This window comes from Gopherus flavomarginatus, chromosome 6 (assembly GCF_025201925.1).
Source record: "Gopherus flavomarginatus isolate rGopFla2 chromosome 6, rGopFla2.mat.asm, whole genome shotgun sequence".
Classification (NCBI taxonomy): Eukaryota; Metazoa; Chordata; order Testudines; family Testudinidae; genus Gopherus; species Gopherus flavomarginatus.
Genome location: NC_066622.1, coordinates 13,115,319 through 13,135,822, shown reverse-complemented (window position 1 = coordinate 13,135,822; position 20,504 = coordinate 13,115,319). Strand labels below are relative to the sequence as shown.

The 20,504-nt window shown below is 39.8% G+C and overlaps 2 protein-coding genes across 18 annotated transcripts in view; both read right to left on the bottom strand.

Moving 5' to 3' along the window:
* LOC127053138 (neural cell adhesion molecule L1-like protein) overlaps window positions 1–20,504 on the bottom strand; it is a 1,307,741-nt gene that overhangs the window by 1,169,767 nt on the left and 117,470 nt on the right. For 15 of the 17 annotated variants that reach the window (XR_007774952.1, XR_007774953.1, XR_007774954.1 and 12 more), the window contains 5 exons: window positions 19,247–19,437; window positions 9,727–9,849; window positions 8,172–8,342; window positions 6,005–6,052; window positions 2,773–2,893 (listed from right to left, as the gene is read on the bottom strand). Coding sequence is in view for 14 of the 17 variants with exons in the window: in XM_050957295.1 (XP_050813252.1) it covers window positions 2,773–2,893; window positions 6,005–6,052; window positions 8,172–8,342; window positions 9,727–9,849; window positions 19,247–19,437 (654 nt within the window). In the remaining 3 variants the exon portion in view is untranslated. The remainder of the gene's footprint in view (window positions 1–2,772; window positions 2,894–6,004; window positions 6,053–8,171; window positions 8,343–9,726; window positions 9,850–19,246; window positions 19,438–20,504) is intronic. The other 2 variants (XM_050957284.1, XM_050957285.1) reach the window with 1 other exon arrangement.
* LOC127053729 (neural cell adhesion molecule L1-like protein) overlaps window positions 1–20,504 on the bottom strand; it is a 67,926-nt gene that overhangs the window by 46,587 nt on the left and 835 nt on the right. The window contains exons 2-6 of the mRNA XM_050958904.1: window positions 19,247–19,437; window positions 9,727–9,849; window positions 8,172–8,342; window positions 6,005–6,052; window positions 2,773–2,893 (exon numbers count right to left, since the gene is read on the bottom strand). Coding sequence (XP_050814861.1) covers window positions 2,773–2,893; window positions 6,005–6,052; window positions 8,172–8,342; window positions 9,727–9,849; window positions 19,247–19,437 — 654 coding nt within the window. The remainder of the gene's footprint in view (window positions 1–2,772; window positions 2,894–6,004; window positions 6,053–8,171; window positions 8,343–9,726; window positions 9,850–19,246; window positions 19,438–20,504) is intronic.

Below are 20,504 nucleotides of genomic sequence, written 5' to 3'. Positions count from 1 at the left end.
ACATTTTGTAATTCAACCCCACCCCTTTTTTTTTTTTACACTTGAAAAAGATAAAGTACTTTTTCTCCAAGGTCATGGGAAATTTTGAATGAATTGTAAATGTAAAGTGTTCATTCCTTTTTAACATTTTTATGAAGTACACTTTCCTTTCTCCTACATGCTTTAATTATAACAAGGGGAAAGTTTTATGAGGAAATGTGCAGAACAAGTCTCCATACTATCCTTGTTTTAACCAACGTGATCGGTTCCTTACATTCCTGAGCATAAAATTTACACACAACTTTTTTTTTTTTAAAATGAATCCATCTACTGGGGAAAAAGGAAGTTCACAGGCAGAGGTGGCAGTGAACTAGACATGGATGTATTGCAAAAAGGAACAAGAACCCATTACAGTTACTTGGAATTAATCCAACAAAGATGAGTTGTTCACATGCTCTCAGAAAATGGCAACCAATTGCAAAGTCATAATCTTGTCTATTCAAAGAGTGAGTGATGCCCTTTCAAACAAGCATGGACAAACAAGATGCTCAGAACATGTTTGCTCAAGCAGATAAACACCCTGATTTTGAGGTTTATAGTGGGAGATAATTGCACATGCTTTAATATGGATCATTTATCTGCTAACCACAGTGAGCACACAGGGATGTGGAGTTCAACTATACAGGTTGTAAACATGATGATTTAAACATCCATTCAAAAGAGAGCTCTATCACACATCACCCAGGAGCAAATGTGTTTTCCCTGTTAGGTTTAACAGTTGGAGGGCTTTAAAGCTTTATCTAGTTTTCCTACGGCAACTATTTTTGGGGAGAAAGTTGCAAGCATAAGTACATGTAAGTACAAGAAAGTTGCACGCATAAGTAAAAAATGGTGATCAGGAGGGAGGGCATAGGTAAACCTGATCCTATGATGATGAAAGTATTGCTGTATGGTTGCCCAGTTACCCCTGCACACTCAGAGAAATCTGGGCTTAAAGGAGTATTCACAGCTAAATGCCACATCATCATCATGAGGATTGCACTTCAATCATGTCTGCTTAGACTTTCCCATTCCCCACTCATTTTCCATCCTGTGCTAATGGCAATAAGAAAGATGGCACACCCTTACCTGTCTGTATCTATTTGTTGCATCTTGTCTTTAACTATAAATTATTTGGGGCAGGAATGGTCTTTTTGTACAGTGGCAAGCACAATGGGGTACTGGGCCAGGACTACGGCTCCTTGGCACTGTGGCATTACCAATACTAATAATTATGGAGTTTGAGATTTCCATTCAATGCCGTGGGCTACACCTAGGCCTAGGGATTAGTTATACCCGCATCCATGCATTGAAATTGGCCCAAACTAAAACATGAACACTCCCAAATATGAATCTATATCTCATTTTGCAGATGGCCCCTTATCTTTATCATGAGCCAAACCAAAAGCCCTGATTCATAGAATCATAGACTTTAGGGTCAGAAGGGACCCTGCACAACGCAGGGCACAGAATCTCTGGGCTTGGCTACACTCACACTTTACAGCGCTGCAACTGGGGTGTGAAAAAACACCCCCCTGAGCGCTGCAAGATACAGCGCTGTAAAGCGTCAGTGTAATCAGGGCAGCAGCGCTGGGAGCGCGGCTCCCAGCGCTGCACGCTACACCCGTAAGGGATGTGGTTTACATGCAGCGCTGGGAGAGCTCTCTCCCAGCGCTGCCGCTTTGACTACACTCACACTTCAAAGCGCTGCCGCGGCAGCGCTTTGAAATTCGAAATGTAGCCATACCCTCACCTACCCACTCACTCCTGTATCAAACCCCTAACCTAAGTCTGAGCTACTGAAGTCCTCAAATTGTGGTTTAAAGACTTCAAGGTGCAGAGAATCCACCAGCAAGTGACCCGTGCCCCACACTGCAGAGGAAGGCCAAAAACCCCCAGGACCTCTGCCAATCTGCCCTGGAGGAAAATTCCTTCCCGACCCCAAATATGGTGATCAGCTAAACCCTGATCATGTGGGCAAGACTCACCAGCCAGACACCCAAGAAAGAATTCTCTGTAGTAACTCAGATCCCACCCCATCTAACATCCCATCACAGGCCATTGGGCATCTTTACTGCTAAAAGTCAAAGATCAATTAATTGCCAGAATTAGGCAATCCCATTATACCATCCCCTCCATAAACTAATCAAGCTTGGTCCTGAAACCTTATATGTCAAATGCCCCTAGTCTTTTCCTCCGTTGTTGGGTTTGTTTTTGAATGGGCATCATGGAAGGTAAGAATCCTTGTACGATGGTGCTCAAGAAATTGAAATCTCATTGAAGGTGGAAAAGCTCAGGAATTTATTGATACTTAATCAATATTGTGAACTGGACAAGTTAGAAAAGAAAAATAGGGTTTTGTTTTTTGGAGTTTTTTTTGGAGTCCAAACTGTGGAAGTTGAATCAATTCCTAATGCACTCAAAAAAGAAGAATAATTTTCAGTGGATACTGCAGATACTGGAATATCTGCAAAATCAGTGATCACAGGATGGATAAATAACTGTGATATGCCAGTTACTACGGTAAATGGTGATTCTTTACTTATACTTGTCTATAACCTGTACATTACTCACTCGCCAACAGGGAAAACTTCCTCCATTGTAACTCTATGCCAGTTTTCAATAAGTACAATTTATTTAAAGAGAAACTGCATGAAGATTTGGTATAAAAGTATATACTTCGTTGGAGAATTATTAAAGGTGCTTCCATTTACTCTAACTTTATTTCAGAAGGTTAAGTGGGTCAATACTCACAGCCCTTCAGCAATGCATTCAAGCAGAAGAACTCCCCCTTTGATGACAATAACTGCTGAGCTGCTACCAGAAGATTCGGGTGGTATCAGTATTTTGGGTTTTCTTTCCTTGATGAAATTAGCTAAGAAAGAGAAAAGAAAAGGGTCAGACCTTGTGCACTAAGGTAATCACATATGCCCCTGAATCATTCTGTACCCTCTAACAGTGCTAAAAATATTGCTTTGGTCAGAAGATTTCTGGAATATTCATTCATTCATTTTTCTTTATATTCGTGATATTTTTCTAAAGGACCCTCCCTAGGGCTCTGTTTTTTATTTACATTCAAAACACAACTATAGTAACAGCAATAAAATTAGAAACTGCTCTCCCTCAAAACCAGAGTCCTGAACCTGCAAACCCTTAAAGAGATACACAACTTTACCCTCATGAGTAGTTCTTTTCCATCCAGCTTTCAGGGCTGGGAAATGGCTAGGCTAGAGTCATACAACAGTGGGGGATTCTTTCTCTGGCTGCTATGGTTGATGTCTTAAAGAGGCAGACCAACCCAGAAGACGTGCAGGGGAGGGCGAGGAATTATGTTGCCACAAGAGCTCCTGGTTGCTGATGATGTTGGTTGGGAGATGGCACTCTTAAAAGGGATGGATTTACAGCTGCACCAGTATGACTCCCAAATGGTATAGGGTGAAGGGGTATGTTACAGGGGAGCTGGTCCCTCTGAGAAGAACTAGGCCCAGCTTCCCTGGGTCAGAGCAGGTGAGCCTAATCCAGCCAATTAAAGGGGCCTAGGCCATCCCTGTGCCTTTAAGTGTTACCAGAGGGGAGGAAATGGGAGATGGAAGGGAATGACTGAGAAAGGCCATGCTTAGGGAAAGGAAGGAAAACCATGGTAGAGTGCAGCTAACTCCTGTGATGGATCTCTGGAGCAAGAGGCTCAGGGAAGCAGCCCTAGGGCTACTGCTCCAGGGAGGGAGCAGAGCTGACTAGAAGTGGGATGCTGCCAGGACAGAAGCACCAGAGATGCCTGTGAGAGGTGACTTGGAAGCCTGAGAGAAGAGGAGAGTTAAAAAACTGGTCTCTATTTTATTTGCCTACAGTGAGAGGCTAAACCATCCTAAAAGAAGACTGGGTGTGGCAGCGAGTTTTGGGAAGCTGGGGAGAAGCCAGGTGACAGACTGTCTGGGCCAGATGCTCTGTTTCAACTCTGCTGAAATCTCTTCTAATCCCTCCAAGATCCAAGTCCCATTTCTCCAGGTGACAGCCTAAGAAGAACTCAGCTTCCCACCTCACATGCCCTAAGAAGTATGCCTCATCCCCAAACAACCTCCCCAGTTCCCAGTCAGTTTTAAGAACCAATTCAGAATTTCCTGCCACGCCTTGAAAAAACTCTGTGGATTTGCTCCAGCCCCTCTCACGGACCGTTTTTTCTATTCTCTTGCCTGCTCAGCTAGTACTTGCCTCCTCTCTGCTTCCTTATTTCTCCCCTCGCCCACACACTCTGATCAATGGCGGTGAATGAATCTTTCCTTGTCTGTTCTTGCCATCTGGAACAGTCTTCCTAATACCTTTCTCCTTCACTAACTTTACATTGTCTTCTAAATCTCAGCTGATATCATATCTTTTCTCCTTTGCCAGCAGCTTTGAATTCTCCTTCCGTCTACAGTTGCAGAATTTACAACAACTCAAGAATGCATTTGGGAATACAGCTTGAAAACAAGCCACTGTTCATCACAAAACTCCTATTTACTGTATTGGGTTTCAGATAACCATTTACTCTAGACTGCCAACAAAAAAATCAATTGTTTCTTTGACAATATGTTTTAACAATTTATATTGTTAAATGGCTATTCAGTAATAATTAATAGCCAATATGTCATTCAAATGTTCACTGATTCTTCAAAAAAAGCGATTTACTGATAATTTGGTAATAGATCATTTCTATCTTACAAGCCAGCTTTCTTCATCCCTTCTTTAACGCTTTGTGTCTCTTTGTACAGTGTGCACTACACATAAGAGTGAGTACATATGCTGTATACAAATGTTCGCCCACACATGCCTAGATTTTCAGACATCAATAGCACTCTTGGGTGTCCAGCGTGAGACACTTGAAATGGGCCTGATTTTCAGAAACTATTCAGCAATAGTCCTCTGAAAAATCAAGTCCCTCTCAGGTGTTCTTAGTTGGGAACTCCAGAAACTGAGGCACTCAAAATCACTAGTTAGTTTTGGAAATGGTAGACTTAATTTTAAAATATATTCTCTCTTAATATCCATGTTTGGCAAGAAATAAGGTATTTGGTAGAACTGGATGGAAAATAGATTTTCCATCTCATGAAAAGTTTTTGTTTTGTACCTGAATTGGAACAGAAAGCCATAATTTTGAATTTTTTCACAAATAGAAATACTTCTCCAAAATATAATTTTGAGTCACTTGAAACATTTTGTTTCGCTAAACTCAACCCTTCTTTTTTTTTTTTTATATTGAACCCCTTTATGGTTCAATTTGAAAAAAAAAAGTAAATTTAGGAAAAAAGCATATGATACGTAAAGAAAAATCAAAATTTCTAGATCCAAAAATATCAAAACTAGACATTTTAATAGCTTTTTCCTTTAAAAAAAGGAATAAGATTTCCTCAAAATCAATCCATTTTGTGAAAATGTTCAGTTTTGTCAAAACAGCATTTTCCAACAGAAAACTTTAATCTAAAATCTTCCAACAAGCTCTAGTATTTGGGTTGAGAATCCAAATATATGCTGTTAGCTACACACCCTTATCAATCCTATCCATATTTTCTGCTATTGTTACATTAAACATCACAGCATATTCTAACACTAGCTGGTCATCATAATTCCTTCATGATTTTTTTTCCATCTAGCTTGAAACTCCTCTCCTTGAAATCACTTTCTTGATCAGCAAAACTGCCTATTCTAAAAATAGTTTCTATTTGTAAGGGCCTCTTCACTGAACTCTTTATTTCACACGGGAGAGACGCAGTAATGTGAAAAATCCTTCAGACCTCAGTCAAGCTAGTAAAGACTGAGTCAATATTGATGCATGTGCTGCTTATACCCAGCAAACATGTTAAAAGTTTCTTCCTAAGCAGTAACAGTATTTCATCTAAATTGATAGAATATTTCATTTTACTAACATTTCAGATTACCCAACACATTAAGTGGTTCTCAAGTATTCTCGTGAATTCAAAGGCAAAGAAACAAACAGGTACATTCAACTCACCTTTAGTAACAGCAGCATTAGGTGAGCTTGAGTCATTAGTATGTTTAACTGAAATAAACAAAAATGAAAACCAAATGCAAACGGAATAGTTGATAAAGGTTAAAAGGTCAAAAACAAACAAAACATCAACCAAACCAAAAAAAAAAAAAAAGCCTACACAAAATACTTCCCTAAAGGAAATGTAAATATATTTTCTATAAAACCACCAAAAGAATATAATGGAAATCAACACGGACAATGAATTTATGTATATATAAAGAGTATTAAAAAGGTGTAAAACTCAGGAAAAGATTCACTAAAAAGTGATTTTATCAGAGTTGAATGTTGAATAAGATTGGTAGGTTCCTAGCATTCATTAAAAGAGTCTATCTTTAACCTTTTCTCCTTTGTTATTTATCTGCTCCTGACTCTAATTTGTCCACATCATTCTTCAAGTGTGGCACCCAGAACTGGACACTGTACTCCAGCTGAGGCCTCAAGCTGGATTAACCAAGTATTAAGGTATATGAATTTAGTATTAATAATTATTTATCTGTTTACTCCAACAAGAAAATATACTACTTGTAAGTTAAATATTGAGGCTTTCAATTGGGAAGAAAATATCCCTGAATTTTTAGGAAACATAAATCCCCAAAAGTCAGATATTATTGAAACCAGAAGGGTGACTTAAAGCCAGCCTAAAATAATACATATTCTCAACTGATTTTTAACACATTTATTCTTGCAAGTGACACTTGAAATTACTGCAGCTGAATGAGTCAAGCAAAATGAGAAAGATCTTCAGCTGGTGTAAACTGTCATAGCTCCACTGAGTTCAATGAAGCTTTGATTACCATAGCCTGAGCATGTGGCCTATCATATTCTCTGATTTTCTTTTTGTTTCTTTGTTTGACTTCTTTCAAAAGCACAGTCTCACTGTTTCTTGTACATTCTGTACATAGAGTCACTTTGTTTCCTTTGTTGCTTGGTTTGAACTTTGATATAGCAAAAAGAGTAAGAAAAAATAAATATATAGGAAAATGTAATTGCAAAACCATGAAATTGGCAGTCGGACTCAGGTGCAGGGGGTATAGTACCTGAAACTACCTTTTTCTCATTTTTGGAAAATGAAAAGATTTGAAGTATCTGGTGTTCTTTTCAGATGCAGAAAACTGAGTAGTTGCCATGCCCATGACTCAGAAAACAAACAGTTCCATGTCTCCTACTTGCCCTTTAAGTCAGGAAATGCAAAGCTCCTTTCATTACATATTATGCTCAATTCCTCCGTGCTTTTTACTTCTTACTAGAGGCAGCCATGCAAACTAGTTTTCCTCTTGCTCTAGCGTAGGAGTACATTTCCTATGACTGGGAAAGCATTGACACCCAGCTCTCCCCAAGATTATGAAAATTGATGCTTTTGTAACTTACAAAATAATGGGGTTTCTGAGGCTTTTTTCTAAGTGACAGGTGATTTTGTGCATTCAGAGATGGAGGGACCATTCATGACTTCAGTTGATTTCTACCTTCTCTTGGGCACGTATCAAAAGTGGGCAGGGATAATCTTCTATTGTTTGTTCAGTTCCTCTCACAACGGGGCACCATCCTTAGCTGGTGCTTGGGCACTACTGTAATATACTGATTACTATTAATAGAAGTGAAGGCAAATGGTACCATTGGCTCTTCATGGCTGGGCTCAGGAAGAGACTTGTCAGGTACAAACCAAGAACTCTAAGCTATGGCCATTTTGAAGTTCTCTAATATCCAGTCAGCCAACAAGAACCTTGCTGCATAATAGAACATCTGGAGTACTCCCTGATCATGTTAACTGCAGCTCCCTAATGTCATTCTCCAGAGCCCGATTGCCATATCCAGGCAAACCCAGGCTGGGGGGAAGACGTAGTATGGAATGCCTAATGATCCACTCACTGGCTGAGAAGGGAGTTGATTTCCCCGATGTATCGTGATTAGATTTCGTAGCAGTGGAGAACAGGAGGCAGATAATAGCGCTTTTGCAGCCCAGCAACTACAGAAGCTTTTTGTCGGTTGGGTCTAGCTCTCAGAGTAAGGCTTATAATATAGGAATAAGCATTTTAACATGTATTTTCTTCAGAGAGAATCATGTTAGACACATGGCACACATTTTCATTCAGTGACAAGGGGGAGTTAAAACAATTTTTAAAAGACTTACTACGTGTAACCATCAGTGTCATTGGCATTTTCTGTACAATTGTCCGCAGCTTGGGAAATGCTGCAAAGCAACAATAATCACTTCGACTGTCATTTTCTTCCACATTTGCAAAGTACAGATCTCCCTGAAGGCTCATGGAGACCCTTTCATCTTGTGGAATGTGTTGTAAATCTAGCAAGAAAAAAATAATTATAATATGGTAATGATATCTAGCCACCCTCCCCCCCAATATGCCTATTTGCACTTCCTGTCATGTGTTTGCTTTCAGGTGCAGAATAGAACTTTGATGCAAAAGAGGTGCAACATAACCATATATTGTCCTTTTACAGCCATGAGAATGGGAGTTTATGAAACAAGAACCTAAGTAAACTTTCTACAGAAACAGCATGAATTCTCTGGAAAGTCAGTTTTGTTCCTGTACTTTAATTCTGTAATTATTAGGGGATGATGCAGTGAAAATTCCAGCAAGTTTCAGTGCTACAAAGGCTTGCAGCACTGCCATGGATGCTGTGCAGAACCCAAACTTATTTTCCCTGTAAGTACAACTTACAGTACGTAACTCCTAGACATGCAAAGGTTGTATTGGCTCATTGTCAAACCAGCCAAATGTGGAATGAAAGCAGTTTTCTATCTATCTAGTCTGGAATCCTGTCTCCGATAGTGGTAAGTCCTAAGGGTGAAATCTGAGTCCCACCAAAGTAAGAGGGAGTTTGCCATTGATTTCTGTTTGGCCAAGATTTCACCCTAGACATTTAAAGAAGAATGTGACAGAATCCCCAAAATAGCAAATTATGCAATAACCGGACAATAGAGGAAAGTTATTCATAATCTTGTCAATTAATGGTTGGCTTCCCTTCTGAAGCAGGATGGTTTATATTATTGGTATATTTTACTCACTTTATTGTAACTGAATGTTCTGATTATCTGTGTGTCTAACCCTTTCTAAAATGCTGCTGAATTCTTGCACTCAGTGTTATCTTGTGGCATTGAGTTTCACAGGTTAATTATGTGTTACGTTAAACAGTATTTTATTTCGTCAACTTTAATGTTTTGCCTTTCAGTTTCATTGTATGTACATCATGAAAGGTGCAGAAGACGACCTGATTCACCTTTCTGTACCATTACCACCAGTAGCTTTCCATGTGTCTAACCATTCTTGTTACCTATCTCTTAAATCCCTTTACAATATCCTTTTTTCATATGGAGGGACCAGAACTAAACAAAATATTCATATTGAGGGTATACCTTTGATTTATGTAATGGCATTATAACATTTTAAATATTGATTTATATCCTATTCTTTAAAAAACTCATGGGACTTTTGCCATTGACTTCATGGGGTCTGAATTTCAGTCCTTATAATATTGCTTGTGCTTTTGATTGCTGTTGCACATTAAATAGAGGCTTTCACTGGGTTGCCTACAGTGCCACCCATATATTTTCCCTTAGTGCTTACACTTATAATTTTCATCAGTTATGCGTTTGTAATAAAACTGATCTTGACAGGCATTTTAAGAAAGGCCTGTTATGTGTTGTGTCATCAAATATTACTTACCAATATTCATCCAATAGATATGCAAAGGTGGAATTCCTCTGGGAGGATTACAGTGCAAAACCACAGCATCACCATACTCAACCTCAATTGGCTCAATGTTTTCTTTTGGGAATTTTGGTACACCTATGACAAAAACAAATAAACAGTTTCCTTCATTTTCTTATCCTTAGCCCCCTTTTATACAAACGGCACATCTACCCCATATCCTTCCTTTTGTTCTCTGCATTAAGTATTATTATTATGTGCATAAAAGCAAAAAGTAGCTAGGCATTTTTTTCAAAAAAGAATAAGACGACAAGATCCCAGCAAAAGAGTTTGTAATAAACAAAGAACAAAGGAATTGGTATAACGGAAAGCAAAGTAATGATGTTAAGGGGAAGTCTGGCATAAATTCTACATGTATGACTCTACATTAACCCATCTTGGTACACATTTCTCCTCTATCCTCCACTACTCTGAGGGGTATGCTGGAGGCTAGCAAGGGCAGGACTGTGGTTTGATGATCCTAGCTGGCGTAATGGCTCCCAGAGAACTATAAGGCAATGCAACTTAGAGCAGCCTTTAGGCAGCTGCTATAACTTGAGCAAGGGGCTGGCTTGGTGCTCAGTCAGCCCCAGAATTAGAAGAGGTAGCAAGGTAGCTTAGGGTGATCTTTGCTTCCCTTTCTCTCAGGTGGGCAAGCTTTGCTGTGGCACAGCTGCAGACTGACCCTACATAATCTTTAGGGTCTGATCTTGCTATCCTTATACATATAAGCAGTCCTTTTGATTCACGTGCACAAAGGCTAATGGATCTGGCTCTTAAATACAGACCAGCTGATCCAATAGTTTAGGACCCAATTCAATTAACAAAATTCACTGAAGTCAATGGAAACCCACAAGGACTGTGTATAAAGGATGGGAACAGCAACCAGCCCAGCTGCAAACAGAAACAAAGGACTTTATCTTGTTTGCTGGTCTCATGCAAGCGCCACCACCAAAGACACTACATCCACAAGTAAGGGGGGCAAGATTTTATCCTGGAACGAGCATAGAGAAGCCACAATGCAACAAACAAATCCATTTGTTAAATGTAACCACTCTTTAAGCAAACCAAGTTGAGACTGTTTCAGGGCAAGCACTGAATCCTGCTTACATTCGAGGCAAGTTAAAACTGGTGCAAGGTGTAATGCTGTCAGTTCAATGCATAGTTAAGCAACAGTAAAAGAATGAAATATCAAGAGCCAAAGGGAAATACTAAAAAGTGCCAGCTTTGCATACCAGTTATTAATGTGAACTCCAGTGCAATGCAACTGCACATTATAACACGTTTAAATGTCAAAGCTCATCTGCTGATGTAAAACAGCTGATGTAAAAACAGTATAACTCCACCAAACTCAATGAGTTGTGGTGATTTACACCATCTGAAGATCTGGCCCATGGTCTAGGAGGAGGTTACAGTTAAGGAACTGAATGATTATTGGGGATTTTGCATACAAATATTACGAGATAGATTTAAACTGTGGTCTGTATAGTTTCATAACGAAGCAGGATGCAGGACCTACCTGCATCTGAAGTTTAGGTGCAGAGGAGAAAACAGAGGCTGTGTGCCTGATACTCAGAGTGGGACAGGAAGTATGTATCTGGGAGGGATTAGGGGAGAGATGCATGTGGGTTTTGCGGGGCCACCGCCCTACAACATGTATGCCAGCAGAACTGGCATGCTGTGACTCTGAGAAGTGTTTCTGAGTTAGTTTCTTCTTAAATTTCCTTCTGTGGTAATACTAGCTAGTCTGAACTGGAACAATTACAACATGATGTTGATTGCTTGAGTAAGAATTGTGTATGGATATCACTGGCCTAAGGGAAGGCATTACTCTGCCATAAGATAAAATGGAAGGAATGTTCTCACACCTACCATGGATTATGAGAAATTGTATCTACCAATCTTCTATTGGCAGAGAGATTAACAATTTTTTAAAAATCTTCAGTTTATAAACAGAGTAGGGCTCCCTAACAAGCAATAAAATGGAGATCCCATGAATCTCACCCACTTCATGAAAGACAATAGAGAGAAACAGATACAACTTCAGATAATGTTTTCACCCCTCAGCCATAAGGCCGAGAAGCTAGCTTCCTTCCAATAGCTTCTTCACTCCTTAAATCCTGTAAGGTACATCCAGTGACAATTCCAGCTCCTGAGTCAACCTGCCAGATAAGCAGATTAAATTGGAATTTAGGTCAGCTTCCAATTGATTCTCTTGCTGGGGCCCACTCTGCCTAATCAGCTGGAAGGCAAAATTCTCCTCCGTTCTGTGTTCAGGGAGTTATTAAAAACCAAAAAAGCTGATAATATTATTACCCCTTTGTGACCCAACCAACTACTCAAGTTTGGGACACTGTGGGTTGTTTTTATTAAGAGAAACTGTTGATAGTCAGTTATTTCTTTGATGCAATCCTTACACAAGAGGAAAACAACAGGCTCACCGTTCCAGCACTTAAGCCAGCTCTCTTTTTTCCTTTTTCTCAGGGACACACTATCAGAGGTTTTCTGTCTGGTGCACGCACACATGCACAACCCTACCTCAGTCACTGTCCTGCCCCTGTGTTTGTTATCAGCTTTAGTTAGCTTGGCCAGACCACTGCCTAGGCTTGCCATGCTGGTGCAGACCCTGGCCATTGGTTTCCATTGTTTCAGTTATCAGTATACCCCTGGTATGGAATGGTTCCCACAGTTAGCCTGAATAGAAGTTGCTTAGTACATCCATCAACCCAACCAACTCCGTGATCTATGCTACCACCAGCACCTCTGAGCATAACATTATCTTAAGAACTGGCTGTGTGATATCACTCCTAAGTGCATAGAGGTGTGTAGTATTTTTGCAGTATTAATCATTTTAATTCTTGGATATTGTGTAATCGATTGCTACTAATTTGTGGCTGATCACAGAATTTATAATAATTGAGCTAAGCTGGTAAGTGGTTCTGAGCTCTATGCAAGACGTACTGCTTGATGATAGATTTTCAAATTGCATGGAGTTATCCATACAGCACATGGATAATGTGAAATTGGAAATCAATCAATCAGTTTGCCATGACAGCTACCAAAAAGGTCATGTCGATATTACAGGCAACTGCCTACATACAGACATAAAGAGCAGGACCAGACAATCATTCATAGTTCAAGGTACTTGATTTCATATTTTCATTTCACAGGGGGAAAACAAGCTTGTATAATGGGCCTCAGAATGACCTGTTGAAATGCCAGCAGGTAGATCCTATCATGGCCCAGACAATCCATTGGCAGGGGAAAAAAAGGCCACAAGATGAAAAATGTCCACCTGCATTCTGGCTCTTATGGAAACATTTCCCAAATCACACTGTGATATATAACACACACAGAACTGTCTTGGGAACGGTTCCTCATGCCACATTTTAATTCCTGCCGAAGTAATATCTTGAGTTCTCTAATACCAGTGTCATTAAACTGTGAGACACAAAGGATCAAAATTGGTCTGTGCCCAAGTTCTCTGCTTGTGACTGATGGTGACCCAAGCAGTGACAGATTGTTGCTCTCACTGTGGTGAACCTGAGTATATCCAATCCCTAGAGTGACTTGCAATTTAATGACCACACGCTACTGGAAAACTAAAGATTAGAGTTGAATGTTTTGAAATACCACTGATAAATGGGGCAGGGGAGAGGAAAAGTTCAGCAAATGTCTTGTGGATCCCGTCTCCTATTTTCCTATGTTCAGAAAATTCAAAATCTCAGCGAAAAATGAGGAGGAAGGGGGAATTATGTAATCTTATGCTAAAACTAATAAGTGTTTTTAGTATAGATTCTGGGCCTGAATCTGTTCTGTTTCACTGGTATAAACGGTCCCTGAAGTTACATAGGTCACTTCACTGCACTCTAAACTTTAGTGGGATTAGTCCAGATTTACTCAAGCTTAGCCTGCACTTAATGATATGTCAGCATAGTTTCATTGGTCAGGGGTGTGAAAAAAACAAAATCCCTAGTGACAGCGCTATGCTGCAAAAATCCCCAGCGTTGGAGCAGCTGTGTTGACAGAAGAATGCTTTTGTCGACTTGGATAATGTTGTTCAGGGTGGTGGCATTCCAACACACACACACACGCACACACACACTTCTGTTGGTGCAGGTGCTGTCTAAACTAGGGGCTATACCGGCATAGCTATACTGACACAGGCTCCATGATATAGACCAGTGTTTCCCAAACTTGGGACGCCACTTGTGTAGGGAAAGCCCCTGGAGGGCCGGGCTGGTTTGTTCATCTGCCTCGTCCACAGGTCCGGCCAATTGCGGCTCCCTGCCAATGGAGGCTGCTGGAAGTGGTGTGGGCCGAGGGACGTACTGACCGCCCTTCCCGCAGCCCCCATAGGCCTGGAGCAGCGAACTGCGGGCACTGGGAGCCATGACTGGCCAGACCTGCAGACGGAGCAGGTAAACAAACCGGCCCAGCCCGCCAGGGGCTTTCCCTACACAAGTGGCATCCCAAGTTTGGGGAACATTGGTCTACACCATGGAGCCTATGTCGGTACAGCTATGCCAGTATAGCCCCTAGTTTAGACAGCACCTGCACCAACAGAAGTGTGTGTCTGTGTGTGCGCGCACGCGCATGTGTTTGTGGCATCCCGAGTTTGGGAAACACTGGTGTAGACAAATTCTCAGTGTAACTGACAGCAGAATTTGTTCCACTGTTTAAAGAAGGATGTAATTAAGGTGCCAGATTCTACTCTCTTACACGGTTATCACTCCACTGACTTTGTGAATTGACACCAGTGTGAGTAGAGAATCAGAAAAGCCCACTGTGTTTTGTTTGTTTGTTTGTTTTGGGGGGGGGTGTTATATTTGTGTGGAGTCTGGGAAGGTAGCACTGGGAAGCTGTGCTGGAGAAGCATGCACTGAGGATATTCTCAGATGCAATTCAGCCAGTGAATGAGTCTTTCTAGGCAGGTATATAGTTTTATATATTCCCTGCACAGAACGGTTCATCCATTGGCTGATTCATATACCTGCATAGAAGGACTCATTCACTGGCTGACTCCACCAGGTTTATACCAACTTTGCACCAGCAGACTCATGAGAGACAGACAGAGAGCACACACACACTGTTGTTGCCCAGTCTTGAATAAGAACTGCTAAGGAGATAGTGGCCAGGAGATCTCTATTCCCTGGCAATCCCCAATACCCAGAGCATTCCTTGGCCATTGATAATCAGCAGTAAGTAGAGAAGCCCTAAGGTTGATCTTCTTTATGCCAGGGATCAATCCTATGGCCGGCAAACCAGAAGTACATAAATGTGACTTATAACTTCCTTCCACCTGCACAGTGCTGAGCACAGCTTGGACACAGTCTGAGATCTGTCTCAGTGTATCAATTTCAGTTCTGGCTTGTGCAGTTTGGAGTTAAATTAGTAATTCTCATTACAGTCTTTGAACTGTTTACAAAGGATGATTCTGCTAATTTATGGAATGATTTCTAATTTCCACACTAAACTGACTAATGTAATGGCTGGCTGTCAATCTAGGAAGACATCTTACTATGGCGTAGATGCTGGTCCTTGCCTACAAGGTTTTTGCTATTACCATTTCCCAAGAAGCAGGGCATTTATCCCCATAAATGACTCAGTGATGGTCAAAATAATCACAATGAATTGGTTGGTAAATTGGGTGACCAACAGAACTGGGTTCTATTCTCAGCTCATGCACAACCTGCTGCGTGACTTTGCTCCATTACTTTGCCACTCTGTTTTCTCATCTGTAAAATGAGGTTCATTCACCTTTGTAAAGTGCCTTAATGGCTAAATGTTATTTTAGCTCAGCTCAAGAATCCTTTTGGTCTCTTCACTACTGAATTCAGTATGCCTTTTCAAATTTTAGATACAGGCTCTGCCTTCTAGGTAGACTGTGCCATCGATAATGTGAGATACTATCAGTGATTTTATTTCTTGGTTAATTTCTTTTCATGCTATGCTTTCATCCTATAGTTTTAAGTGTTTTAAGGAAAGTAACGATAAATATACTGTAAATGAATGTTGCGTACATTTCACCAAGGAGGTGGTGTTACCTTGTGATAAATTAAAAACAAGGTTTAACGTTCCAGACCTAATTCAATTTCTCCTTCTGACATTGGGCACATTCAATAATTAAAGTAACAGAATTCTAAGTTCAGTCGTACAGTGGTTGTTGTCTGCATCCTTGTCTTTTTATGGCATTTAATGTGTGTCACACTATGTAGTAATCTCTACTTCCTGTTTTTTTCACTTAATTGTATATGGACACTACACAGACATATATGCTTAGATAAAGATGCATTGAGATTCTGCTACAGTTCTTGGTTAATTCAGTTCAATACAAGTAAAGGGAATGGAAATCTACTTCGAATATAAGCACCCTTATTAAAGTGAGGGAAGTCTTGTTCAGTATACATCAAGCTATCAACATGTCCTGCCTCAATTACAGGTTCCAAAATTCAAGAAACAGGCATTGACTAAGAAAAGTATTCACTGGTATATTTAAGTACCTCTTCTTTTGGAATCAGAGTCAATGGATCACCAGAATATCCGAAGACTTTGTACTGCTGGAGGTGACATACTTTAGAAGGGACATAAAACTGATGTCCTCATCACTTTGGGAAATTAAAGGTCCCCTGGCACTTTTCTTATGAGTAGTGGTATCAACCCCAGTGCCCTGGCCAGATTCCAAAGTGAATAATTGTGTTCTGCCTAGAGCTTTGAATGGCAATGTTGCTCTTTTCATCCTGCCCAAAACTGTTGGGTGACACTGAACAACTACTGTGTCCCCTCCAGTAACGACTAGGTCATTTTAACTCACACCATGACATTCAGTTCAGTTCAACTGAAAATACAATTTCGAGTCAAACTATTGTGCAGTGCTGATGACTTACACTCCTACAGGCAGCTGCAATTTAGTAATGAGGGAAGTAAATCCTATCTATACACACCTGACCTTTGTGACCAGGGTATCATGAGGCTTAACTGGCTAGTTAGTGTATACAGCACACCTCTCAAGAAAAAAAAAATATCCATAAAAGCTGGTCAGTAAAAAAGAAAACCCTGGGAGACTACTTTCATGGATTTCATTTCGGAGTATTCAATCAGGAAAGAATCTTGCTGAAAAGGAAGAAGTTCCACAGACTCCATGAAGGACTTCACTGTTGTTTCTGATTTCAGGCAGGAGGTACTATGGGTAAAGGCAGCAGTATAAAACCAGAGATAGATAGAGATTGAGACAGAGAGAAATAAATGTTTTGGCACAGAAAGATCACAGAAAGATCAAGAGGTTCTGCTCCCTGTGTATCTTGGAGGATCTGTCCCAACACAGAAAAGTTTATGTGGACTCTCTGGGTCTCCTTCTCAGACTCTTCTAAGCTTCTGTGACCAATGAAGCCATGTTACCAGACTTTTCCCTATTTATAGATGCCTTTAGATCACTTCTCAAGAGATGGTCCAGGGCACAGAAAGAAGATGCTAGAAAAATAAATAGCCTTAGGCTGCATAAACTTTTCTACAGAGCTGGGAGAGGGATGATGCATGTTCCCTATTGTCTGCTACCTCTGCACTCAAATGGCCAGAAATACTACCAAGGAGATAGGTGACCACTCCCGTCCATGCCAGAGGCTGAAATCAGCATGTGGAAGGCCTCTATCACATGCAGATCTCAGCAGGACCCACTGGCCCTATGTCTGTCAAGTGCTTTGGGATCCTTTGATAGCAGGAAGCTATAGAAATGCAAAGTACTATGACTGGTGGCATTGAATGAGCAAAACTGCTGTTTTAAACATAGAACAAAAAACGTCTATGACTTCTATGAAAAATGAAAGGAAAAGGCATTAAAGAGGTGTTTATTTTCATAGCCTGAGTAGAGAAATAATAGTCAAGTCAAAGCAAATTATTTTCTGCCACCGAACACTCAATTCTCCTGAGGATGCCATTAAAAAGGCGTGTACTAACAGCCCCGCTGGCTTATTCTCTAGAGATAAAGCATGGTGAATTGTATTCAGCAAGTATCAGTGAATAATAAATGCTCTCCAAATTAATATAGCTATGGAAATACGTACATAATTTACCCAGTTCCTTTTAAATTAAATTGTTTTGAGGATGTTCTTCAGCTTTTGTACTAGAAAACTTAGAAGGTACTGAGGGTTCAGTGGTAATATCTTGAACTTCCACGCTATTTACTCAGACTTGGTAATTAATTCCTAGCAAACAGGAGCTGGGAATGTTGTGGAACAAACTCAGTGAGTCAGTGGAGGGGGGGGGGGAGAAGTGCTTCAAAAGCAAGTGGTTGGAGTGATTACGAAGTAGCTAGGGATATGCTGGACTACCACATTGGGATTCCCAGATCATAGGTGTTTTTAAGTGACCCACTATTGAAAAAGTCTGAAATCAGTTCTGAGGCCTGTGAAAAGTCATCTCATCTCAAGAGGATAATGATTTGACCCTATGTAATTATGCTGCACCATGGTGGTGCTTGGACACAACATGATGACAGCACTTTAAAATGTCAGAATGCTGCATTGCAAGGACCTGTCAAACTGACTCACAAGTGTGGCAAACAGCGCCACAGGAATTCTTGGTTAGGAGGACAGTAATTTCTAGAACACGAGGACTTGAGGATATTGTGGTAAAAGAGAAAAAAAAAACTTTGATGGTTTCTTAGGGCTCCCTAATAGATATGGAGGACATTAGGAGAAATATATGATATTCTGAAAATTAATAACTATAGCTTTCAGTTTCACTTTTTAGACTGATATCACCATGCACACTAGTATAAATAAATATCATAGCTTGCCATATAGACAACAACCTTCACTGTTATACTGAGATAGCATCTAATATTATCTCCCTTCATTAAAATTTTGACTAATATATGCTGGCTATGCATACATACATATATAAATTCATTAAGCACCAACAACATTAACCACAAATATCGGAACAGTGATACAGCTTAAACTAGCCTGTACCATAATCCTGTTCACTTATGCTAAGCACCCAATAACACCTTGTATTTGCTGAAGTAAGCATTTGGCACAAGCAGCTAGGAAACTTGTCAAAATCAAGATACATCTATTCTATGTCTTAGTACAAGCTAGGGATATACCTTCACAGATTAGTAACTGGAATGTAAAATAAAAACAACAAAGGAACGGAAGAACAGGTTAGGGAACTGTAACAAACTGATGAATTGGACTTTAGTGACGTGTAAAGAAATATGTAATGTATAAAATCATATAAATGATATCATCTGAAATGTGTAACTTGGGGAACACACCTTCTGCATAAGGTGAATGTAGCATCACTGCATAGGGCTGTTTTTGGAGACTGGTATCATATCAAACCTTTCTCCTGTACCATATTAATAAACTTGACTGACATTGGTTATTTGGTTTCAAGTATATTTAATGAAGAAATAATTAACCAAAGTATGGTCAAGCAATTGACTATGCAATTTATCAACAAAAAAACACCGTATTTCATTTGAGAAACTTACTCGGAACTATTATTTCAATTTCTTCTGACATGGCAGTTCCCAGTTCATTTGAAGCATAACAACGATATTTCCCTTGAAAATCAGCTATGATCCCCTGATTTTGGATCACAAATGTTCCTGAATTTTCAGATGCAATTATCCTGGGATCAGATAGTAGATTGAATGGTTTCTCATCTTTAGTCCAATTAAAACTGAAAGGTAATACAAACATTAAACATAAGGACTTGGAAAATTATGTGCTGTACTACAAGTATAATGGTAATCAAAGACCCAATCCTGACTCATTAAAGTGAATGGCTAAATTCCCTTTGACTTTTACAGTGCTGGATCCAACCCCAAGAGAAATGTAGCTAACATTAGCTATGGGGCACATCTCTCCTATTGAGCACACTACTTTGAGATAACTGACTGTGACACAAAACATTAAACCGCGCTGAAGGCAAGGACAATAAATGAAAGTCACAGTCTTAAAATACTAGCCACAATGAAAGGAACTACAGAATTTGGATTAGAACCAGAGCTGTGAGAAATGTGGTGCTGTTCGTTGGGAGGGGTCCATGCAAACAAACAATTTTACTGGTTCTGGCTTGTGTAGATTTGAAAAATTTAGTTGAATCCACTGAGTTTCCCTTGGTTTGGCACATAAACATGAGATGTTTCAAGTGGTCTTTGATTTTGACACATACTTCAATTTGGGTGTGATTTTTGACACAAACCCATAACTTTATCTATCTTATTTACCCATAACTCAATCCAAGCTGGTTTGAAACTGGGCCAGGTGCATTCAGAAGTAGAGCTGGTCAAAAAATTTCCAATTATACAGGTTTTTTTTAAATTGGAAAATGCAGTTTCATTGAACATTTTGCAGAAACACGTTGATTTTCAAGAAATTGTTGGCTCTCAACTTTCTCATTTTGTTTCAATAGTGTTAAGAACTAATTGAAATTATAAAGTGGAAACGAAACGCTTATCAAAATGAAATGTTCGTTTAGACATTATATAATATTATGTGTAGAGATAGATCTATTCATATATCTATATAAATTTATACTATTTTTGATATTATTGAAACAAAAAGTTTTGATGGTCCCAAATCAAAAACGTTTTGAATTTTATTTTGTGGGAAATTTTGACTTTTTACTCCCATTCAGAATGAGCAATAAAATATGAGAATGTCTTAGTGAATGGACATTCTGTTTTCTGACCTGTCCTATTCAGAATGTTAGGAAACCTTGGCAACGGTGAACCTAGGATGACC